The 26,057-nt window shown below is 37.5% G+C and overlaps 1 protein-coding gene across 3 annotated transcripts in view; it reads left to right on the top strand.

The window, feature by feature from the left end:
• The window catches only part of tmx3b (thioredoxin related transmembrane protein 3b), a 41,657-nt gene that overhangs the window by 12,672 nt on the left and 2,928 nt on the right, over window positions 1-26,057 (top strand). For 2 of the 3 annotated variants that reach the window (XM_060862338.1, XM_060862340.1), the window contains exons 6-15: window positions 4,569-4,649; window positions 5,157-5,256; window positions 13,027-13,104; window positions 13,597-13,666; window positions 17,607-17,705; window positions 19,187-19,244; window positions 19,399-19,452; window positions 20,399-20,455; window positions 20,927-21,056; window positions 24,927-24,995. In XM_060862338.1, coding sequence (XP_060718321.1) covers window positions 4,569-4,649; window positions 5,157-5,256; window positions 13,027-13,104; window positions 13,597-13,666; window positions 17,607-17,705; window positions 19,187-19,244; window positions 19,399-19,452; window positions 20,399-20,455; window positions 20,927-21,056; window positions 24,927-24,995 — 796 coding nt within the window. The remainder of the gene's footprint in view (window positions 1-4,568; window positions 4,650-5,156; window positions 5,257-13,026; window positions 13,105-13,596; window positions 13,667-17,606; window positions 17,706-19,186; window positions 19,245-19,398; window positions 19,453-20,398; window positions 20,456-20,926; window positions 21,057-24,926; window positions 24,996-26,057) is intronic. The other variant, XM_060862339.1, reaches the window with a different exon arrangement.

Genomic DNA, 26,057 nt, shown 5'->3' with positions numbered 1-26,057 from the left:
TTTTATTTTATTTTATTTAGTTTTTTTTTTAATTTTAACAATATTATTATGACTGGTTGGGATCTTGGAGGTTGTCTTGGAGATTGCTGTGAGAGATAACCCTAACCCTAGGCATACAGTTGATTATAGACAATGCGTTCAAGAATTTTTGAAAGAAAGGAGAGAAGTGACACCGGTCTGTAGTTACTGATGTCTAATGGATCCAGAGCACATTTCTTCAGGATGGGAATAACCCTTGCTCTCTTGAACATAGTTGGTACATGACCAGATGTTAGGGATACATTGATGATAGTGGTGATAAAGGGCAGACGTTCTTGCGAGATGGTCTGGAGCATAGTGGAAGGAAGTGGATCCAATGTGCAGTTGGTTGGCTGGCAAGACCGGATGAGTTGTAAAATCTCTTCTGCTGCTACGGTTGAGAAATGTGACAACAAAGGAGTAGGGCAGGGGTGTCCAACCAGTCAGAGACCAAGACCATTTTTTACTGTGTTACCGCAAAGAGCCACATCATACACATGGGCACAAATGAACATCACCTTTTTTTTTTCTGCCATTTTGAGACGAACTTGACACAAATTGTTTACTCAAATGATCTTGCTCCTACTGGGAAACTTTGAGGTATTTTCATCCCACTCACATGCGCGTTTGAGCGGAGCGAACACGCATATTAAAAAGACACAAATACAAACTTCGGTATGAACGTAAGGGCCGCATGAAACCGGGGAAAAAGCCGCATGCGGCTCGGGAGCCACGGGTTGGCCACCCCGGAGTAGGGGAATCCTGACTTGGAGATGTAGGTGCAGTCGGGGCAGACTGAAGGTCCTGCATATTTTCTCAATCTTCTTGTTAGAAAGAGGCAAAGTCTTCTGCAGTCAGGGAGGATGAAGCAGGTGGAGTCGGAAGAAATGATGTTGTGGAGCTTACAGAGTGTCTTGTGCTGCTGCTTCAAAATTTTCCTTGTAGAAGGAAGTCTTGGCAGAAGTCACTTCAGAGGAGAACTTGGCCAGGAGTGTACAGTAAGAGTCAAGATCTACACCAAGTTCTGATTCAGCCATACAAAGGACTTCAGGTCAGAGCAACTGGCCTAATGTCACCTGGTTTTCTGAAGTGAGACAGCGCTGGCATTCTCTCTAGCCTAGGCTCATGTTGAACACGTACTCAGGTGGCCCTTCTGGGCCAGCTGCCTTCCCGGGACGTAGCCTCCTCAGCTTCCTGCAAACATGATTTTAGTGACGATGGCTATGAATGGGGTTGTCTGGGGACAAAGAGGTGGTGAGTGGGCAATCAATAGGTGTGGGGATCTGTACAGGTGTTACATGAGAGAGAGGTGGTGGGGAGAGTGGTGCAGAGTGCGCAATCAATGGTTGTAGAGTCTGAGCTGTCAAACATATTAAAAAACAGGTTGAGCTGGTTCACAGCATCCCCTTCCACAAAGCTCTATAGCCCTCCCTATTGCAGCCTGTGATGGTTTTCATGCCCCTATACCTCCCTCGTGTTGTTCTGCAGCTTCTGCTCCACCCTACTTTTGTACTTCAGTATTGTACTTTACTTGAGCTGCTCTCAAACTGACCTTTAGTGCACCCGCCACACGCTTACAATGTCTCTGCTCAATGAAGCTCAATGTCTGTTACACACCTTCTCCTTCAAGTCCTCCTTCTTTCAGTTTGTCAGTGTTTATCATCTCTATCAGTTTATCAAACTGTGGTGAATGTCATTAAATGTTATATTGCACTATTACAGTATATTGCACTCTCAATCCTCACATCTCACAAGGGCAGCCAGCTTGTCAGTCTTCTCAGAATTGTGTGAGGCTATGGGATTGTGTGAGTGAAAAACTTCTATAAGGGTAGTAAATGACACTAAAAAAAAAAAAGTGTAGAATAGAAGTTATAAAGTTTAAAATTAAGTTAATATATAGCCTTAATGAGCAAGCCTGAGGCAATGTTGGCAAGGAAAAGCTCCCTAAGATGATATGAGGAGAAAGCCTTGAGACTAACCATACTCAAAAACAAACCTATCCTCATGGTGACACTCGAAAGTGTGATTATAAATAATGCCCTTTCTACAACTGTGTATAGACAGGTGGGGTGGTGAAGCCATCAAATGATCAGTGATGAAGACCCAAGTGCAAATCCGTCCAACAGCTTAGTCCATTGTCTCCAATTGGTTCTATCCTTAGCAGAGATGGGGGACTCGAGTCATATGACTTGACTCGAGTCAGACTTAAGTCTGAAATTTGAGACTTGAGACTTGCTTGACAAATATAAAAAAAAAGACTCGACTTGACTTTGACTTGACATTCATGACTTGAGACTTACTTGTGACTTGAAAGGCTCGAAATAACTTTTTTTTTGTTATTTATTTATTTATTTATTTATTTTTTAAATCTGTTTTTGAATGCACACAAGAGCGTAATATAACCACGTGACGCAGCAGGCAAGAGCAGTGGCGGAGCCAGAGGGGTGTCCCTGACATCTGATTGGCCACACCAGGTGCCACCCTGAATTTTTATTTGATAGCATTGGAAGTTTGATGCTGATCGACATCTCATTTCACCTATCAAAAGAAGTCTTCGTTTGACGTTTGGTCGCGGCACCACTCAACATTTCAAATCCATCAATCAATGGCAATAAAGAGTTGAGAGGTAGAGAAGTATACTAAAGCAGACTAATACTAAAACATCAAATTTCGGTAAGATTTGAGATTAAACATCAGGATTTAGTTTTCCAGAAAAATATTTCGAAAGTTACGTTGCTATATAAATAAATCCGCTATTAACAATTAATTACGCTATTAACAGATTAATCAGACAAGAGATTGGTTCGTTCCCCAGTTTCCCCAGTTCCGCCACTGAAGCAGAGGGAGAGCGCGCACTAACTAGTCAATCTCAACAGTCGTGACGAAACATGGAAGGCGCTGCAATAATTAACCAAAAATAATTACGTTCGGGTACCGGGATTTTGTGATGGACAGGACTCCTTGCAGTTTTGGGCTGTGAACAGGCACACCCTCCCCTTTTTGTTCAAGGCAGCGGTAAGAGTTATAGCCATCCCTGCATCAGGTGCACCTGCTGAACGTGTATTCAGCCATGATGGGGTGACAATGTGACCACATCACTCACAATTGAGTGACAAAGTTCTATCAAATTTAATTTTTTGCAAGTGCAATGTAGTGTAAATGGTTGGTCACTGTTTATGTGGAAAAGTCAGCTGTTTTGCAATAGCACTTCTAATTGGTCTTCAGTGTTAGGCTTTGAGTGTGTGTGTGTGTGTGTGTGTGTGTATATATATATATAATTTTCTCACCCTCATGATGTTACAAACCTGTATAAATTTCTATGTTTTCATGAACACACATGTAGATATTTTAGATATTTAGATATCATGAGCCCCATTCACTTCCATAGTATTCTTTTTTTCCCACTATGGAAGTGAATGGGGTTCATGAATGGTTTTAAATACTGTAAATACCATAAATTCTGTAGATTTAACTTTGTTTAATATATACATTGTTAAATCATCAAACATCTGTATGACTTGCCTGTGACTTGCTTGACTCAAGCTACGACTTGACTTGAATTGCTTGACATAAAGCAGTGACTTGACTTGACTTGCCACTCACAAAAATTGACTCGGACTTGCTTGAGACTTGAAGGTTAAGACTTGAGACTTACTCGTGACTTGCACATGTGTGACTTACTCCCACCTCTGATCCTTAGCGTTCCATGTGTCTCCTGGCTGTACATGTGTAGCCATCCCCAGCAGCAGTGAGCAATACCAAGCGACAAGTCTCCAGCTTGTATATTAGCTTGTATGTTGTTGCAGGAAGCCAGATTTGTACATCTTCCTGCAGATAACACAGTAGGATAGAGGGTTAATGTATTAACATATTTTATTCTCTTCTTACTCTTTGTTTAATAATTACATTTCATGACTGTAAATACACAGGGAGTCATTGTTAAATATCAAAAACAAGCAGCGCAATTAAAAAACAGAATGCACTGATTGTATTCACATACTCCATATTATGGTAAAGAGCTCACTAAATCCTGCTCGGTGTATCTGGATTATTTAGGATTAGATTATAACTAACATACAAATATACCTAGATCTTGTAAAGAGTGCTGTTAGGGAAATATATAAACATAATCTATTTTGAATTTGCATGGGCTCATGAAGTGTAGCATTCTGTAGTGTACTGTAAGCAAAAAGCGTAGCGAGTTTTGGACGTTGACATTTATGTATGAGGTGTTTGCATTTTTATTCCTATTTAGTGGAGTCATTAAAGATCATTAGGCTGCATCTACAGAGGGTGAACTTTATAACAACAGTTAGAAAAGTTTTGTAACAACAATATCAGATTAAATATTTAAATTTTAATTCTTTAAAAGCTAGGTGCTGATTACTGTTTGTGTCTATTTTATATTTAATATTATTGTAACTCTTGAGCCTTATATTGAGATATAAGATAAGAATCACCAACCAGAATAAACTCTCTCTCTCTCGCTCTCGCTCTCGCTCTCTTGCTCTCGCTCTCTTGCTCCTGCTCTCATTCACTTACTCATTCAGACTAAAGGGGGAACTTGCTTACAATTATAAAGGACCCAGGACCAAAGATGACATCATAGAGTTTGCCAACAGAGTGGCTGGGTAAGATATGCATGCAATCTTTTAGCTTTAGAATCATTTAGAGGTTATTCAATGACTTTTCTGTAGTTTTAGTAGCACTGACACTGTGGTACTGGCCAGTTTTTGTACATGTTTGCCACCCACACATTGCCTGGAAAAAGGAAAAGCACCTGCTTCAGTTATGCTATTTACAAATATAAATTGTGAATAGCAATTTAATTTGAATTGCATAATTTAAATTTGCATACATTTAAATTATGCAATCTTTGAGCTGTAGAATAAAAAATATAATTTATACAAGAACAGACTTCAGTTATGCTATTTACAAATTTTCAGATTAGCCTCCCTAACGTTTAACCCAGACCTTCGTCTGACTTATTTATATCTGAGATTTTTCTAATGTCCATTAGCTGTCAGTATATAGAACCTGCACAAGTTAGCACTGTCTGGAAACAGTATGCAGACATCTGGAGCTATTATTTGTCTAGATCACTTTCCAGTTATGAGGCTTATTGTTTGTGTTCAAAGGCCTACTGTGCGGTCACTCCCGAGCAGACAGATGTTTGAGCATGTCTTGAAGAGGCACAATGTGCTATTCATGTACATAGGGGGAGAGTCACCACTCAAGGTAAGCCTTAAAATATCCCTGTACACACACTAACACATGCTCGCTGTGTCTCTCTCTCTCTCTCTCTCTCTCTCTCTCTCTCTCACTCACTCACACACACACACACACACACACACACACACTCACTCACTCACTCACTCACTCACTCACTCACTCACACGAGGTGCACAGAGGCCTCCTTGTCATGTGCATCTTTGGTGCTAGGCATCAAACAGCCTTCTGGGGACCACTGATGTTTATATAGCACCATTCATACATAAAATGCTCCACCTTTGGAACAATTTCATAAAAATTATTATTTGTATGTCTACCTATACCAAAATATGCCCATGTCTGTGTGTTGGTTTTAATACTTGTTGCAATTAGGCCATCGGTTTAGTAAGTTTTATAAAATGAATTGCTTTAGAATCCTGAGAATTGTTACTGGGGAAAAATTTAAATCACTATTTACAAGACTTTTATCAAATCTGGTTGACAGTGGTTCCAGTAGTAAATCAAGGAACTCTGTATTTCAACATTTCATTAGCATATTCAAGAATATAAATTCAACAAACTTGTCCCTTACACACCTTACCGTGGATCCAAAACCTATTATTTATTGATGACTCGGATGCTAGCATGAAAGATTCTCCTCTCAGTAAGGTCAAAGCTCCTTGTTATCGTCTACCAAACCCAACATAAAGCGCTTTTCAAGAGATTGATGGAAGAGGCAAAGGATTCGGTCCACCGTTGAGCTGGTGGTACTAAAGCATTTAATAATTTGACTCCCAACAGGATTTTTAGAATGGTCTCAGTGCAATCACATTCCTTGGCAAGGGCATTTGCCTGGTGGAAGAGCAATTGGTGGCAGCCCCTGGTCCATGTGTCTCTTTTTTCTTTTTTCCTACTCATCCCAAACTCTCAAATCCTCACGAACCGAGGTGCTGTGGCCATGAAACTCTTCTTACCCAGTTTCATCCATGCTCTTTCCCTTCTCCTTTTCTGATGGGACCTTGCCTAGCTCCCTCTTTCTCCACACAGGTAGAACCTTCTGTGGGTCAGTCTATTTTGTTGTGGACTTTAGAAAAGTGAATACACTGTCTATTTTTTTGGCAATGCCACACATTGGTGAACTATTTGATGGATTAGGCAAGGCTCACTGGACTTAAAGGTAGGGTCTCTGATGTTTGAGAAATGCTCCAGAAAACTGTGTTGGCCACCAAACAAAACAAAAATCAAAACAAACGTGTAGCCAATGAGCAGAAAGGGGCGGAGAGAGTGTTCAGTGCGCATGTGTGACATTAGCAGAAAGCGGTTTTAACATTGACATGGAGGATAAAAACAAAGAACGAAAGCGACGAAAGGCTTACGATAAGGCAAGAAGTAGGACCCGTGTTAATATAGGATCAGCTTTCCAGCGCTGGAGAGAACTGAAGGAGCGGGAAGTTGGCCGCATATTCACAGATTCGAGTTTCCCGAGTCAGAAACTACATAGCTAAACACTGTTACTACACAAATAACACCTCTTTTCTATCGTAGTAATGTATAGAGGCAGCTACAACCACGTTTTGCTAGTAACAGCGTTTAGCTCAGGAGTTATTGACTCAGGAAACTCGAATCTGTGAATATGCGGCCAACTTTACTTAAGACGCCGAGGTTGATATTTTCCTTCTCGATAGGTGAGTTACGTTGGTTTTGCTTTGTTTCACAGAGCTAATATATGCTGTCCTTTGCATGATTATGCTTGTGTGTCATTTCCATCATGTACAAGCATAAAGCTTAAAGGCAGGGTCTCCGATGTTTGAAAGCCAATGTTGACATTTGAAATCACCAAAACAAACACGCCCCTAACCCAAATGGGTCCCACCCCTGTATTGATAGCTCCGCCCACACATACATACGTAACCCAGGCAACTAATGGAAAGAAATGTATCTTTATCATAGCTGAAGGGAAGAACAATACGATTGCAGATAAAAAAAACAAGAAAAATAACACACAAGCATAATCATGCAAAGGATGGCATATATTAGTTCTGTGAAAACAAAACCAACGTTACTCACCTATCGAGAAGGAAAAAAGCGTCTCGGCGTCTTAAGTAAAGTTGAATTTCTTGAGTCAATAACTCCTGTGCTAAACGCTGTTACTGGCAAAATGCGGTTGTAGCCTCTCTACATTACTACGATAGAAAAGAGTTATTGACTCAATCAATCAGATTTCCAAGATGGCGCCGGTGTGTGTGGCAGGCCGTCTCTTCTCTCTAGCCTTAATCGTGTTTGTGTTGTTTTTACTAACTACTTTTAACAGTGTAGACTCTCTACTGGTGTATGATCACCAGACATTTCTGAACATTACAGCGAATATGGAAAATATGTTAATTTATAATTCTGATGGCTCGAAAACGTCACCTCACCTGCACAATTTACCTGCATATCTCTGCCGAACGCCGCTTCCTGCTCGGAAGTAAAAGTGACATAGACGGCGGGGGAAGCTTGGGGGCCTGCTAGTAAAAATTAAATCCCGGCTGGCAGTTTCCCGCAATCCCCGTAGAACGTTAGCAGAGTATCAGGTAGACGACTGCATCTATATCTCCATGCGCTCTTTGGATCCTGTTTACACCTGGCTGGTACCGGAGGTCGATGCCAACGAGGAGTCCCGGGTTCCCCGGTCAGTGTCTCCCCGCTTTCGGAGAGGTGGAGTAAACTCATCGTGCCTACGGGTGTTGGATCGTGAGCCCCGGATAGCAAATAAACCAGCTCCAGCCAGGATTGCTCTGGTAAATGCCAGATCGCTGATAAACAAAACCTTTATCTTAAACGACTTTTATACCTCAAATAACTTGGATCTACTGTGCGTGACTGAAACCTGGATGAATGAGGGTGAGTTAAGCCCGTTCTCAGAGGTTTTACCGTTGCTTTGTGGCTTTCTCAACTCTCCACGACTTACAGGACGGGGTGGAGGAGTTGCTATTATTTTTAAGGAAAAATTAAACTGCCGGCGTGTGATGTGCAACACATACTCAAGCTTTGAGCTGATTGCGTTTGAACTGAATCAAACTGACCCAGTGCTATGCGCTGTGATTTATCGTCCTCCCAAATACCATAAAGACTTTATAAATGACTTTTCCGATTTTCTGGCTGAAATCATGCCGAAGTATGACGGAGTTTTAATCGTTGGAGATTTTAACATCCATATTTGTTGTCCCTCCAGACCGTTGGATAAAGACTTCCTAAATCTCACTGAGTCGTTTAACTTGATGCAGTTTGTGGCCAGCGCTACACATGAGCACGGACACACATTAGATCTGGTCTTATCATGTGGTCTACCTGTTAATAATATTAATGTTTGTGATGCTACTTTTTCTGACCACATGCCTGTGTTGTTTGAGATTTCTTGTTTCTGTAGTCCTAAACCATGTGCCCCTGCTCGTCGCTGTCGCTGCAAAACGGTTTACTGATGTTTTTTAAAAGCTTCTCAGTGTCCACTCACCATTATAATACTGATGAGTTAACATCATTATTTTGTTCTTCTTGTGAGAATGCACTGGACATTGCTGCCCCTTTCAGGACTATGTGTGCTAAGCCAAAATCTGAACCATGGCTGAACGGCACTACCCGTGCTGCAAGGCGTGAGTGCAGGAGAGCTGAACGCCAATGGAAAAAAGATAGGCTGCAGGTTTTGTCTGATATCTTGAAAGACAGCTTGTTCAAATATCAAAAAACTGTAAAAATGGAAAAGTCAAGGTATTTCTCTAATGTCATCGCAAAAATTCTCATAAACCTTGTGTTCTGTTCAACACTATTAACTAACTTAAAACTAACTTAAAAATTTTTTTTTTGCAGTTTTTTAATGACAAGATTGTGACTGTTAGAGCCAATATTGTTCACCCTTCTGCTGATATGTCTTCTTTCCCTGTGTGCTCCTCTGTTTTTGTGTCTCTTGCTTGTTTAAAAGACATCATTGATAAAATGAATCCACCTTGTTGTCCCTTAGACATTATTTCCCCAGATTTTCTAAAGAAGGTTTTTGAAACCCTTGGCCCTAAAATACTGATGGTTGTAAATAGTAGTCTCACTCATGGAGTTGTACCCCTACATTTTAAACACGCTATAGTGGAACCACTGATAAAAAAACCTAACTTGGATTCATCGGTTCTTGCTAATTTTAGACCCATTTCAAAACACCAGTTTCTTTCAAAAATATTGGAAAAAGTTGTTTTTAATCAATTATTAGCCTATCTAGACTTGCATGGCTTGCAAGAGTTGTACCAATCTGGTTTTAAATCACTTCACAGCACGGAAACAGCCCTGTTAAAAGTTTACAATGATTTATTATTGGCCACTGATGCAGGTAACTATGCTGTTCTTATGCTGTTAGATCTTACTGCTGCGTTTGACACCATAGATCATAATATACTGATCTCTCGCCTTGAGCATTGTGTTGGTATAAAGGGTGCCGTGTTACAATGGTTTAAATCTTATCTGGGTGAAAGAACTTTCTTTGTACGTCTTGGGGAATTTGTGTCTTCTACTGCATCTCTTGTATGTGGAGTGCCTCAGGGTTCCATTCTTGGACTGATTTTATTTTCTTTATATATTACCTTTAGGGTCCATTTTTATAAAACATGGCATCTCATTTCACTGTTATGCAGATGACTTGCAACTCTATCTGCCTTTGAAGATTAAAGAGCAGAGGTGACCGTGCCTTTGCAGTAGCGGCCCCCAATCTCTGGAATAATTTGCCTTTGTACATTAGGCAGGCACCTTCACTGGCTGTTTTTAAATCACATTTAAAACATATTTGTATGGTGCAGCATACAACGCAGTATGAGAGTTACCTGTTAGGAGTTCTTTTTAAGTGTGTCACTAATTATTATTGTATTTATTGTATTTTTATTAGTCTTTTATTTAGTTTTTATTTATTTTATTATTATTGTTATTTTATAGTTTAGCTTTTTAGTTCTATTGTTTATTTTATATTGTTTGTACAGCACTTTGGTGAACACCTGCTGTTTTTAAAGGTGCTCTATAAATAAACTTTGATTTGATTTGACTCGGTGAAACTCCAATCTGTGAATATGCAGCCAACTTCCCTCTCCTTCAGTTCTCTCCAGCTTTCTTTCTTTGTTTTTATCCTCCATGTCAATGCTAAAACCGCTTTCTTCTAATGCCACACATGCGCACTGAACACTCTCTCCGCCGCATATTGACAAGCCCCGCCCCTTTCTGCTCATTGGCTACACGGTTGTTTTGATTTTTGTTTATTATTCGGCCCGACTCAGTTTTCTGAAGCATTTCTCAAAAATCAGAGACCCTGCCTTTAAGGGAATTAATGAATTACAGTATTTACTTATTTAATATTTCCACTCTCCAAGAAATAGAACTCTGCTACATTGTTAATTACATCATAAATTTAAATCTTGCCAAAACGGGAGAAATGCTCAGGGTTTGGTCTGATTTGGGCCTACACATTTTTTTTGCCTTTAGCCATGTGGCTGGCAAGTCCACTTCCAAAACTTTTTGATCTTTGTAGACAAATGTGACTTGGTTAGTAAAACATGAATCAGAAAACAATTTATATGCAATGAAGAATGGTGCAGAGATTATTTTTGTTTGGTACATGAACAGAGTAGAGTAGAGACTCAGACTGTGAAGGCACACATGAGGCGGCTGAGGATAAAAATGACAGTGGATTTATACAGTGCAACTGGTGATCAAAATAGTCTTTAAGTGAAAAGTTAAGTGAAAAATGGAGAGAAAAGGAGCAAAACAGTAAAAATATGGTGATACTGTGATGATTTTTACCATAAATTGTCATCTCTAGAGACTATTGTATTTGAAAATCCCTTTCTTTCATTCTTTCATTCTGAGATTTTATGTGAACATTAAATTAAGCTTTCCAGCACTACATAATTTTATGCAGTTGCTGACCTATTATCTTGTTAGTGGATGATTTTAGTCAATCAGTCAGTGAGTCTGCATACAATTTTTGACCCTGCCTGGAAAGTTGTCAACAGCAGCAGGTACAAATGAAGTGGAGATGAGGTAGGGCTGGGCGATAAAACGATAACGATATGTATCACAATAGACACGTGATCGATATCAATAAAAAAATGTGTTCGATAAAACGTTAATTTTTAAAAAAATTTTTGCGGGGAAAAAAGGTTATGTAATTTTTATTACCATTCTTTTAAGTTCTTGATCGGACATTTTATTCTTCGTCCGAAGAAAACAGAGGTTGCAAAGCAAGTTTGGTTGCATTTACAAAGGCACTTGCTCTCTGGCAACCTAGCAACGTAGGGAGTGACATGCTAACAGCCAATCATGTAACAGTATCACGTTTGGTTGCGCCATATCGTTGTCTTGTGCTGTTCTGCTGGATTCTTCTTCAGTAACCGGCGACTGATAAGCAGAAAATGAGCCAGCTACTTTTTCATATTTCTGCAGGTTTTATATTTCAAACAATGTTACTGTATCAGGTTTGTTTTTTATATTACAGATGTATCTCAGTCTATCTCAGTTTTATTTATGTTTACAAAACACTGCACATATTTTAAAACACTTTTTTCACCAGAAGGTGAACAGCTAGTACTTAAGTAAAGTTGGCCGCATATTCACAGATTTGAGTTTCCCGAGTCAATAACTCCTGAGCTAAACGCTGTTATTACACAAATAACACCTCTTTTCTATTGTAGTAATGTAGAGAGGCAGCTACAACCCAATTTTACTCAAAATCAGCTTTCCTCTGTGGTGGATAAAATACAGAAGTCTCTGCGAATACCTAAGAGACAGATTCAAGGGACCGTCTGCAAAGTTCAAAACCCGAAAAGTGAATACTAAAAAAACTGTCAATAACTTCACTGTAATACACTGTACTGTCAACAAATTCAGCTCACACATCACTGATGTCCTGATAGTTATACTACAACATTATTTGGGGGAAATGTCTTTTTGTAAAAATTTGTATGAATTTTTTTAATATGAAAATAATTCCAGAACTTCACTATTATGGAAATTATATTCAATAATAGTGAACTTAATAGCACTAAACTTGCACTAAATTCTCAGGTTTCTCTAGGTTTATATTTAACACTTTGCACTATTTTATTACACTTTATTAAGCATTTATTACATTTTCTTTCATTTTGCACCTTAAATGTTAAGAGATAATTAAGTGTTCATTGTGACTTTAGACTTATGTTTACATTTTAATTATTTGAGTTTTCCATGGTTGTTGACATTTCTGTATTAATAACTGAGGGGATTATGATCAGAGGAAGGTTAAGTTTAAAATAAAAATGTTTAAATGTAATATTTTTTTTTTTTATATTATTTAAATGGGTCATAAAAATATCAATAATTATCGATATCGACCAATATGAAACACTGATATCGTGACAGTTTTCAGCCATATCGTCCAGCCCTAAGATGAGGCCTATTTTGTGTATTTTGTTTTCACACTGGTGGACAGATAAAATAGCAATACATTTGTCACTGTCAAAATATGAACTAACCAAACAAAATGAACTTTCTGAATAAAGAAGAAGAAACTATCAGCAAAAAGTTTAACATGGATGATCAGATGATCTGCAAGGTCTGTAACTGTTGTTTTAGCGAGATTTCTTTGTTCACTGTTAAGAAAAAATATGCTAATTTGATGTTTATGTAGGAGTTTCTGATTTTATAAAAAATAGAGAAATAGACTTTCTAAAACACACTTATTGTTACTTTCACTAGAGGACCATGAAAGGAATTTGTCATTATGTGTTTATTTTTACCGTTTTGTGATTTCAGGAGCATTACATAGACGTGGCTTCTGAACTAATTGTTTACACCTACTTTTTCTCTGCCTCTGAGGACATCATACCTGAGGTGAGATCTGAGTTCATGCTTAAATTGTCATTAATTTGGGTCCTTTATGCAACAGTGAACTATTCCTCTGTAGTGTATTGCATTGCCCTCATGCATTTATCTTTAAAAGGAATTCTTCCTTGTATAAATAATACTATTTTGTGTCTACAGTAAAATGCATTTTGACAACCAGGACAGTTGCAATTATGAGCAAAGTCTTAACGATTGATTCATACAAGAAATATTGATGCATACATTAATGTTTTTTTTTTGTTTTTTTTTTAAATTTATTTATTTTTCCCCATTTGTTTTTTTAACCCCTTTTGTTTGTAGGGGTGTGATATGGTGTCTTGTTTTATTGTTTTGATTGTCAGTGTATCATACCATAAAGTACACATTTAAGGCAATGGTTATTTGTGCTTTATTTAATGGAATTCATTCATGTGACAAATATGATTTCTTTTGTGATTTTTTTTTTTGTTTATTTTGTAACCAAATTCTGTTTTTCCCCAGCAGTATGTGATGATGTCTGAACTGCCCTCTGTGATTGTATTTAAGGATGGGACCCATTTCACTTATGATGGTGAGTGTGTATTCTCCTGGGGAAAAGGGATGTAAATTTACCAAACTGGTATAGCAGGAATGGTCAAAGTTGTTACAAAATTGAGTTCCAGACAAATCCTTGTGGATTGTGCAAAGAAAACCTATGCTGAAAATCTAATGCATGCCAATACAGCCAATACATTTTAATTCCAATAAAAGCCATCTGTCACCCTAATCTAAACAACAGTAAAGGAATAATAAGAACCATAGCATTACATGACATGGATGAAGCTGGAAAAAACTCAGAAATAACACATCAAGGCATAATAAATGTAAAGAGAATAATAATCAAAAGAGCAGACCAAACAATTAAAACTGTAGCACATATTGTTATAGTGAACAGCTGCAGCCTCCGGAACGATTCCGAATAGGATATTTAAGTGTTCCTGTTATGTTCTTCTTTCCTAATCCTCTGAGATGTTTTAATGGCCAGAGGTTTGGTCTTGGTTCTGTTGGATGTAAAAACAAGAATATCTGGTGTAATTGTGAAGAAGGACATGAGGTAACTTGTTCACTCTCTCTCACTCACTCATCTTCTACCGCTTATCCGAACTACATCGGGTCACGGGGAGCCTGTGCCTATCTCAGGCGTCATCGGGCATCAAGGCAGGATACACCCTGGACGGAGTGCCAACCCATCACAGGGCACACACACACTCTCATTCACTCACACAATCACACACTACGGACAATTTTCCAGAGATGCCAATCAACCTACCATGCATGTCTTTGGACCGGGGGAGGAAACCGGAGTACCCGGAGGAACCCCCGAAGCACGGGGAGAACATGCAAACTCCTCACACAAGGCAGGAAGGGCGGGAATCGAGGCGGGAATCGAACCCCCAACCCTGGAGGTGTGAGGCGAACGTGCTAACCACTAAGCCACTGTGCCGCAACTTGTTCAATACCATCAAAAACAGACTGCCCTGTTTGGTTTGATGGACGAAAGAAAGGAAGTCAGACAGACAGACAAGAGTGTTAGCATACTCTCAGTAAACCACAGCAAATGTTATAAAACCCAATACATTTTATAATCTATGTGTTGAGGATCTATGCATCGACACATAATAGGGGGACATTTTAAAATTTAATCGAAAAGCAAGTACAGTTATGCATAAACAATATAATTGAATGGTCAGTTAAAAGTGGATTTAAGTTTTCTAAAACAAACTAAAAATGCATTTTTCCTCTGTTGTCCTCACATCAGAGCTATTCTTGGACAGAGAACCCATCAAAGTTTTGAAAGATGTAAAATTAGTACTTGTTTTTGACAACAAACTTACCTGTATTCTACACCTGAAAATCCAGAGGAAAAAATGTTTTAATGTTCAAAAGTCTAAATGTGGTGCTGACTTGAGAGTACTTTTATGCCTTTACGGAGTTCTAGTTAGATCCTGACTGGACTATGAATGCTCTGCACAATGTTGCTTGACATTTTGTGAACCTATTAGAAATTCCTATATTTCTGCCTAAATATGAACCAAAACATCAACAGATTTACACACAAGTCCTAAAAGTAAACAAAGTGAACCCATTCAAACAAATCAGACAAATATATTATACGTCATTTAATTATTGAGCATTACATATCTGTAAGTACATGCAAGTAACAACTGCAAGTAAAGTTTCCGTATCTTTTGATCAGATTGTATATGACCCTGCAAGAAAATCATATTTTTTTAAGTATTTACTGTGCTTGTAGATGAAAGTGATGTAATTGCTTGTAAACAACAACAAAAAAAAACTTTCACTTATTAAACAAAAAGAACTGAGAAAAAGATAGGACACCTTATCTCCTAATAGTCCTAATAATAATCCCCTTTGGCTGAAATAACCCTAAATGAGATGTATCTTGTACTCATCTACTAGTTTCTGACATCAGCTGGAAGAAAGTTCCCCCCACTCTTCAATGGCAGAATTCTTTCAGCTGTATGATGTTTGAGGGATTTCTTGCACTTCAAATCACCCCACAGAATTTTTTTTTGTCATGTTGCAAGGACCAGTTCCACCTCAGCTTCAGTCTTTTGACAGATGGGCCCACATGTTCCTCAAGCACTTTCTGATACAGTATATGTAGAATGTAGAATTAATATGATGATGAGCTAGCATGGTCCTGCTGCAGCAAAGCATCCACAAACCAGAGCACTTCCACCTCCATGTTTCATAGATGGTATGAGGGATTTTGTTAAATGCTGTATTTGGTTTACACCAAACATGCCCTCTGTTAAAGTCTGCAAATAATTTATTTTTGTCAAAAGCACATTATTCTTTTCACTATTCTATTCTAAACACATTATAGAAGTCTTGGCCTTTGTCTTCTTTCTCAAACTTCAGTATTACCCTTTTTTTTTCTTAGACAGCAAAGTTTTCCTCCTTGCACAACTCCAATGATGATTAAAGATTTCAGTCTATTTCTGATTGTAGATTCATGCACTTTGACATCAACTGTAGCAATATTTCTGTAGGTTCTGTGATGACATTTTAGGGTTTTTGGAGACTTCCCTGGCCATGCATTTGTTTTAAATGTTCTCCACTTTCAAATGTTTTCGGACAAATTCTTTTGAGATCTTTTTATATCCATTACCAGACTCATGAGCATCAGTAAACTTCAGCTCAGAGAGACAGCTTCATAGAAGAACTGAAGTCAAAAGCCATAGAGTACTACAGTACTGTTGTTTTTAAATAACACTGTGATAACCAGAGTAAATGCAAAATGCTGTTTTTGAATGATTTCAGTTATTAAGGAAAAAAGCTATCCAAACCTACCTGGCCCTATGTGAAAAAGGAATCCCCCTTTGCTAAATCATGAATGAACTTTGCTGAACCACATTTTTTGGGAAGCTGTGTTAAATTTCACTTTCCACACCCAGACCTGTTGAATTAAGAAATCACTTAAACAGAACCTGTCTGACAACGTGAAACATTTTAAAAGATCTCAAAAAGCAACACATCATGCACATCATAAATAAATTCAAGAACAGATGTGAAACAAAGTAATCACCATTGGAAAGAGTTACATAGCCCTTTCTTAGGCTTTTGGACTCCATTCAACCACGGTTAGTGTCATTATACTCAAATAGAGAACTTGTGGTGAACCTTTCTAGGAGTGGGAGGCCTATGAAAATTACCCCAAGAGAGCAATGACTTTATCTAGGGTCTCATAAAAGAACCCAGAATAACATCTAAAGAACCAAAGGCCTCACTTGCCTCGGTTAAGGTCAGTGTTCATGATTCAACAATAATAATGAGACTGGGCAAAAATAGCATCCATGGGAGAGTTCCAAGGAAAAATACTTTTCTCACTATAAAACACCTTGATTATCCCCAAGATTTGGGCAAAAATATTCTGTGTACTGATGAGACAAAAGTTAAACTTTTTGGAAGGCATATGTCCCATTACATCTGCCATAAAACTAACATTTCATCAAAGGAACATCATACCAAAAGTCAAACACGGTGGTGGAAGGAGACATGTAAATGCACATTAGTTTATTTAACGAACCTTCCCATACCTTCCAGAAAGTGCTGCACCCCACCAAACTCTCTCTTTCTCCAGGAGGTTGAAGAGCTATAGCTGCTGCTCTAATTGGCTGCTGACATTTTGGGGTCCGTCAGCTGCTCTGCCTGCAATTGTGTGAGGAGCAAAACATTGCCGCTGGTAAGCGGTGATGCAGGCTCCGCCATCATCAGTTGTATGAACAGTTTATGAAATCCCGCATGATAATTGAGGCCAAATACCTTGTCAGAAAAATAAACTTGTAGGCAGAATTTTCTATTGACACTATTGAGTGAGAATTTCATTTGATATAACACTGTGCTTCACATAGAAATTATTGTTTATGCCTTGTCAAACTAGTAGAGCTGATTGCGATTTGTTTGCAGGTCTATAATCTTCAATCTATTTTTATTGGGATTTTTAGAGTATGAAGATGGCAGCTTGGCATCATGGGTGAACAGAGAACGTTTCCAAAGTTACCTGCAGATTGATGGCTTCACACTGTATGAGTTGGGGGAGACTGGTATTGTCCTGCATCACAACACACATTATATTGATTTTAAAATAATAATTTTAGGAGTGTAACTAGTGTAATGTAATGCAGCTATAATCAAATCTGGACAGGTTGCATAGTTAATATTGTGGTCTGTTTGTGTAGGTCACAAAATTTTCTGGTATAGTGCACTTATTTGTATTCACTATTTTATGTAATACGTAAATAAACAAATGAACAAAACAATGTAGCCTTTAGTTTTAAAATAATAAATGACAGTATGCCTGTATAAATTGTAAAGTACCTTTTGCCTCTAATTTCACAGCTAGTTTTTACTGATAATAAATCAGTATCGTTGGCTTTCTCAATGATAAAAGAAGCATATACAGAAGCATTTAATTTTTATAACTAATAAATAAAGTGCATACTTTCAACTTTAATATCAATGGAGATTAAATCTGAAACCAGTTGACTATGGATTTCACTTGCTGAAGGCAAAACTGAAAGCAAAACAAGACAAAACCAAAGAACTTAAGACAGCTACATTTAGAAGAGCATCAGGTGAATGTGTTGTGTAATTCACTAAAACATGTTTTCATGCTGATTTCATCATGCACTCCATTCTAATGACCCAATGAATTTCACCTGACCTTCATCAGTGAAAAGGGTTCAATTGTTTTCGGAATTGCTGTTGTAAATGTCACATTTCTGCAAATACCTAGCCAATAGATATGGACTGTGCCAATGCATATAGGGTGTTTTTCTCCACTCCAATTATGATGGTTTCCTGTGGCTCCTTGAAACTAATAACTGGCTCGTCTCTTTTTTCACAAACTATAATCTTTCCCTAACAAAAGAAAAGCATGGGTGAAATCTTTAGCTGGATTTCTTGACCTTTAATTTATCCACTATATTGAAGACCTGCCTAGGTGTCTTGTATTACTGGTATTCTGGAGTGGTGGGGGGCTAAGTCATATTTGACTTCCCCAGCACATCCCCAGCAAACACTGTGCATAGTTGATTCTGTGCTACACTATTACAAGACCCATCCACAAGGATGGAAACTGGGGAAAGAGGCCACATTCTTATATGTTGAGGACATTATGGGACAAACATTTTACTTGGCTTCATTTCACTTGAAATGGATACTTATCACCTCTAGCACTGAAGACTGGAAACATAGCAACTGTTTTATCTGGGTATAATTAAGATTTATATTTTTATTTATTGTTTAGCATTTTTATAGCATTTTTTAGCATTTTTTATTAAAGTATATTGCTCACTAGAATTATGATTTTATATCTCAAGGACACAAGGGGTCTGACTTACGCAATTCTTTAAAATTCCAACATTACAAAAACATGTTAATGCAAATAATTTCCCTGATGCTTCATCAGTTCTCTTTAATACCTTTATTAGTGAAGCATGAAAAGATTTCTCATGTAGATGATTAAATTTAATTGAAAAGAATGGAAAAGAATGGTTTAAAACTTTACATTTTCTTCTTACAGGTAAATTAGTAGCAATTGCTGTCATTGATGATAAGATTTCACCAGAGAAAAGCTTGAGGTATTTCTTTTCTTTTCATAGGAACTACCACTCACAGACTTTCTCACAGACACAGATTTTCTTGTCAAGCTTTTTTTTATATATAGATATAGATAGTTAGTGCATACCTTAAAATTCAATTTGCCTCTTAGGAATTCTCTGTCTGTTTCCTCAGATTAAAGACTCTCATACAGAGAGTTTCAAGAGAGTACAGGGATGACTTCTACAGGTAACGTGAAATAAGATGTCAGTCTATCAATATTAGGGTTTCATTTAATTTGCCAGCTTTGTTTTCAATTCTCAGAGGAATGAAAATAAAGCAGACTCAAAAACTTGACACTGAGACGGACAGACTAATTGGAATATTAATTTATCATGAGGATTGGCCTGTATGATTACAAATTAATGTATAAGAAGATGGAAGACATTCACTTGAAACACAATTGATTTTTATCAGAACATTTCTTGTGTTTATCCCGCTTTATTGGAATTCATTTTTTCATGTAGTCTAACATGATGGGGGCAAAGTAGGTGGTTTTACTTTGAATCAGCATAGACAGCCTATAACATGGGTAGTCATTGCCTCTCATTTCCTCTTAAATATTTTCATGTGCACTTTTTCTATCTCTATAAAATAAAAAAGGCAACAGCGAGATAAAAATGATACAGAATAGAATATTCTCTCAAATAATCTCTCCCTGCACAGTCTGTCATTATCACAAAGATGAATTCCACTGGTAGATGAAGAGAAAAAATAAATGAAGCAATATGAGAGGGACAGTTTGAGCATTTTTTACATTTCAGAATTTTCTCCACTAAGGATGAGTTCAGGTCAAGGAAAAATTAGGCTGCTCAAGAATGGTCAATCCACCAGCATCTACTGGTTTTTAAGTCCACATCAGCATAATGTAGTGTTGGCCTGTGAGAGTTATACTGTAGCTTGTTTATCAAAATCTTGTGAATCTTGAAAACTAACATATCAATGAAAGGACATGCCAGATTGTGCATTGTATAATAGAAAAAATGGAAGAAAGAAAATGCTGCCAACTAACAGGATAAAAAGGAATTATTATCTTAATAAAGTTATGAACATAATGTGTGGACTCAAAATACTAAACAATACAATGCAGTGATGAATCTCAAAGGCAAAATTAACTTTCTTTCCAAATGTTTAGGGATTTCCAGTTTGGTCATATGGATGGTAATGACTACATCAATAGCTTCATCATGGGGTGAGTATTTCTTTTCTGTCACTTTATTCTTTAATTTCTTTATTCCTCCTTCTATGAGTGCCCTGTGGTACCCAGTGATGACAATAGACATAATCAGCATAATCAAATGTGCTAGAACTCAAGCTGCTTGCTGTTTTAGCAGTACTGAAATGAACAGCCACTGTGAGCTTATAGTACATGCATAAGTGCATCTGAAGGATTGTGTTGCAAACACAAATACACTATTTTGAGCACCCAGCTCACAATATTATACGTAGTAATTTAGTGTCTCTATATCATTATTAAGCTTTCTCTTAAACAGAGTGAGAGTTTTTTTTAATAATATAACATTGCTTTAGACTTTGTGTTTTTCAGGTTAAAGATGTTAAATAATTGGTCAGAGGAGTAACTCTAGAGTTAGTATAATAATCACTAGTATAATACAAAAAACAGTAATAATGTCATGCTGCTTTTTATTTGTGTGCAATGCAGTGAGGTAGCTGTGCCATCTTTCGTTGTTCTCAACACATCTAATGAGCAATACTTCCTGCCCAGCGAGCCAATTGAGAGGCTTGAACAACTGATCACCTTCATTAAGAGTGTTCTGGAGGGCACAGCTCAGGTAATGCATGCTTCTAACAATTTGTATAAATAAACAAACTTTATCCTGACAGATTATAATGCTAATACAAATAATAAGCAAATATAGCTAAAAACTTTCATATCAGATTAATTCGAATTACTATGACCTCTTCTATGGTACCACTCATTCATTGTCCCTTTTAATGAGTTCATTCATCTTAATTTATTTTCTGTTAAACCTTCTGCTAAATCTGTTTTTATTTAAAAATATAAAAAAAAATTTTAACAAGTGGAGATTACCTTCTTAAGTGACTATGAGAAATCCAGTCAAAACCACAAGCAGCAGCACTAATTGTTTTTGTGTTTGCAAGTGAAAACCACATCATTTACAGAAGATGTGAGCTGTTTTATGAATTGCAATGTTCTGAAGTGGATGTGGGATCAATTTGCTGTATATTTTTTCTTTTATTTTCTATTTTCTTTATTTCCAGTTTTTTCTTCTTGGACATCTCATGATCTTGTTGGAGGCATTGTGGTCAGATGGAATTGCCAGATCAATGAGAATGCACATCTTCTCTTTCTTGTCTTTGATAATTAGGCCTATTTATTTATTTTTTCTCTGGCTGTATGGGCAGCAATTTCCCAGAACACAGTGATGCTGTTGTATTGAAGTTGTATTTTGTAATTGATGGATGGATAGATGGATGGGTTGATTGTATTCATATTTCTAAAAGCATGTACTAAAAATATTGCTACTGCAATGGGAATAACCCTAGATGGTCCTAAAATGAAAAATATCTGTAAAGTGTAACATATATCTGTAAAGGGTTCTGCTACCGAGAAGAACTTTATGTGGAACCACCATTGCATGGTTTCTTGACTGATTTGAAGAATACTAGATTAAATGTTCAAGTCGAGTCAAGAAGCTTTTATTGTCATTTTAACCATTTTATTCCTTCCCTGTTTGTTGCATATACAGTATGTTTATAAAAACAAGCAAACAAAAAAAAACTTTGAACAATGTTTTAGACTTATGGTAGCTTAAGTATGTAACCTAATGAACCAGAGTTAATGTATCCAATAATAATATCCAATGTTGACATTTGAAATCGCCAAAACAAACACGCCCCTAACCCAATTGGGTCCCACCCCTGTATTGATAGCTCTGCCCACACACACATGCGTAACCCAGGCAACTAATGGAAAGAAATGTGTCTTTATCATAGCTGAAGGGAAGAACAATACGATTGCAGATAAACAAACAAGCAAAAATGACACACAAGCATAATCATGCAAAGGACGGCATATATTAGTTCTGTGAAACAAAGCAAAACCAACGTTACTCACCTATCGAGAAGGAAAAAAGCGACCTCGGCGTCTTAAGTAAATTTGGCCGCATATTCACAGATTCGAGTTTCCTGAGTCAATAACTCCTGAGCTAAAAACTGTTACTAGCATAATGCGGTTGTAACTGCCTCTCTACATTACTACGATAGAAAAGAGGTGTTTTTTATGTAGTAACAGCGTTTAGCTCAGGAGTTATTGACCCGAGAGTCTCGAATCTGTGAATATGCGGCTTCCTACGACTTCCCGCTCCTTCAGTTCTCTCCAGCGCTGGAAAGCTGAACCTATATTAACACGGGTCCTACTTCTTGCCTTATCGTAAGCCTTTCTTCACTTTCTTTCTTTGTTTTTATCCTCCATGTCAATGTTAAAACCGCTTTCTGCTAATGTCACACTGAACACTCTCTCCACCGCATATTGACAAGACACGCCCCTTTCTGCTCATTGGCTACAGTTTTGTTTTCTTTTTTGTTTATTTTTTGGCCGAACTCAGTTTTCTGAAGCATTTCTCAAAAATCGGAGACCCTACCTTTAAGCACTTCTGTACGCCAAATCTGGATAAGGGCATCTGTGCTACCTGGTGCAAACAATGCAGGAAAAAAGACAATGCAAGACTTTACACAAAAGACAGTACAGAAAAGCAGCACTGAGCAGGGTACCTACTGTATGTTCTATAGTACACGTGCAGAAATACGGGAATGAGCATTTTATATAGTAGCAGCAGTTATGAGGTATTGTATGTAATGTAATGTAATGTATTGTGCAAAACAGCAATTGAATGAAATGTGCAAAGAGCAAAAACAGGGTTTATATTCTGTAAAACGCAAAAGCACATTTTGATATAGGTGGAGCTGTGTACATGGTTGTATATTGGAAGAGTGTGTATTTGGTGTAGGTCAGTGCAGTCCATACAGTTAAGTGTGCATGTGTGTATTATAGTCAGTACAGTTCAGTTATTGAGGAGACTGATGGATGTGAAAATAAACTGTTGCACAGTCTGGTTGTGAGGGCCAAATGCTTTTTCCCAGATGTACCTTTTTCCAGATGGCAGGAGGGTGAAGATTGTGTGTGAGTGGTGTGTTGTGTAAATGTTCGTGATAGAGGAGAGACTCCAATGATCTTCCTAGCTGTCCTCACAATCCGCTGCAGGGTCTTGCCATCCAAGATAATGCCCCTGAGGGAGTCCAGTGCTCAGTTTAGTGGTGCTGGAGATGCTGTTCCTGATCTAGACTGACTGAGGTCTCCCAGTCAGAAAGTCCAGGATCCAGTTGCAGAGGGAGGCGTTCAGTCCCAGCAGGCGCTGCTTCTCAAGGTGCTGAGGGGTGATTTTTGTTAAATGCTGAACTAAAGTCTATGAACAGCATTCGAACGCAAGTGTCTTTATTGTCCAGGTGTGTGAGGGCTAAATGAAGGGCCGGGCCAATGGCATCGTTCGTGGAGCGATTTAAGCGATACGCAAACTGCAGGGGTCCAGTGAGTGTGGTAACTTGGTCTTGATGTGCCTTATGAGGAGCTTCTTGAAGCACTTCATTACAATGGGTGTGAGTGCAACAGGACGATAGTCATTGAGGCAAGACTCTGTAGACTTCTATGGCATGGTGATGGTGGTTGTCTTGAGGCACGTAGGAACACACACGTAGGTCTGGGCTCTGCATGATACGTGTCGGGAATGTTTGTGTAAAATAGATCCAACTTGTTTTCCCGTCGTATGAATTTCCCATCGTATGCATGAAAACCACTGCCATGTACTGAGAGAAAATTCTCTAAAAAGGGAGTGGCCGCTGCGTGCTACTGACACATGTCCAGGATGCCATATGCTTATATTAGCTAATGTGTTGAATCTTAATTTTTTTCTTTATGGTGCCAACCCTGTTGCCTGTTCCCTGTTATTGATGTTCAGAATGCATATAGCACTAGAATAACAGTTTATGCATGCATAATTTTAAGTCCATTTGAAAAATGTTGGGTTTCCTTTAAAAGTCTGTTTTTTTACTGATATTTGCATTTAATAAACTGTCAACACATGGCAGAATAGAAACTACAAGAAATAATGCAAGATGCAATATATAATTCTATTCAATATAGTATTTCAAAGTATTTAGGAAAAAAGTTAGGAAAAGCTATCAGTAATAAAATTGATGATTTACCTAAATTTAAAATTAAGATATCAGTACCACCAGAACTCGCTTCTATAATTCTTCAGCAGGTTTTAATTCTGTATCTGCCATATTTGGATATCAGAAAAGTCCTTCAGAATGACTTTTTGATAATATTGATGATAATATTTGATATTCAAAACAAATATTGGATTTTAGCCAAGCGCCCATATTTTAATGGTTACTTTATCTAGTATCTTTGACAATAATATGAGAACATAGCTTTTATATAGTTGAATTATCAATATCTTAACAGAAGATATTTGGTAATTGTTAGGTAATTCACGGTTTCAACTATCACCATCACTTGGTAAATTAAAACATTGACCTTAGCTGTAATGGAGGAAAAAATTTATTCAGCAAGCATTAAAAAAGTATTTAGAAGACCTTTTTTTTCTTGGTGTTTACAGGCTTACGGAGGGGACGGATTTTTCCAGAGACTCAAGCGTGTGGTCTATGATGCCAGATCCACCATCATGGTGAGTGATGACCTCAATTAATCATGACACAATACGTATGGGTTAATTTTGGTTAATGAGATTTCTTTATGGATAAAAAAGGTAAAAACTATTTACACTATGTTTCAGTCACAGTCTTTCAGATGAGGTTATTCAGTTTCATAGAACCACACATACAAATAGATTTCATTCCTTTAAAATTCCAATGGATGTAAGAATCAACCAGTCAATCAATATGACTAAAATTTCAAATAATTGCTGTATTCCCTGAGGTGACATGAAGATGAAATTTTGAAAACAACCAAATTCAAAAGGGAACCCATCTTCAGATGGGTAATATTATTATCTAAATGACTGGCTATCAAATTGTCTGGTTTTAAATTAACAGAGTGAATTTTTCCTGATATTCTCAATTTCGCCATTAAAAAATGTATAAACTTATTTCTGTTGCGGAATGCATATTGTGTGTTTTCACAGTGATTTTAGTCCTAGTTAATTTTGTAATAGTATTGAATAAAAGTTTTTCAAATAGGTGCACTTGGTCATTATACCAATATGCATGTTTTTTTCTCTCTCATTATTGTGTCTGTTGATGAACATCTCGTTAGTAGCATGTACATTTAACACAGTAATGTGGCAAAGTGCATATATCATGTCTAAGACACATTTTAAGTTAGACAATGTGATCATGGGCGTAAATTTCATTTAACAGTAGGGGGGGACAATAAATCTAAAATGTCTCATGAGCAATTTTTGAAGGGGACACAAATAATAGTCAATAATACAATCAGTAGTAATTCAAAAGAAAGTAAAACTAATCCTCGGATGGGGGGGACATGTCCCCTCCGTCCTCCCCGGGATTTACGCCCATGAATGTGATGGTCTGAGATGGCTTCAGTCTGTGGTATTGTGACTATATTTAATCCAAATTTTAGAATTAGATTAAGACTGTGACCTCTGTGATGACTGGATTCTATTACATTCCGATTAACATATTCTAAATTTTGGATGGAAACAACTGCTGTTCTCAGAGCATCTTCTAAAATACCAAAATAAATATTAAATTCTCATACAAGTAATGAT

This window comes from Tachysurus vachellii, chromosome 25 (genome assembly GCF_030014155.1).
Source record: "Tachysurus vachellii isolate PV-2020 chromosome 25, HZAU_Pvac_v1, whole genome shotgun sequence".
NCBI lineage: Eukaryota > Metazoa > Chordata > Actinopteri > Siluriformes > Bagridae > Tachysurus > Tachysurus vachellii.
Note: the sequence above shows the minus strand (reverse complement) of the source record. Positions and strands in the feature narration are given on the sequence as shown.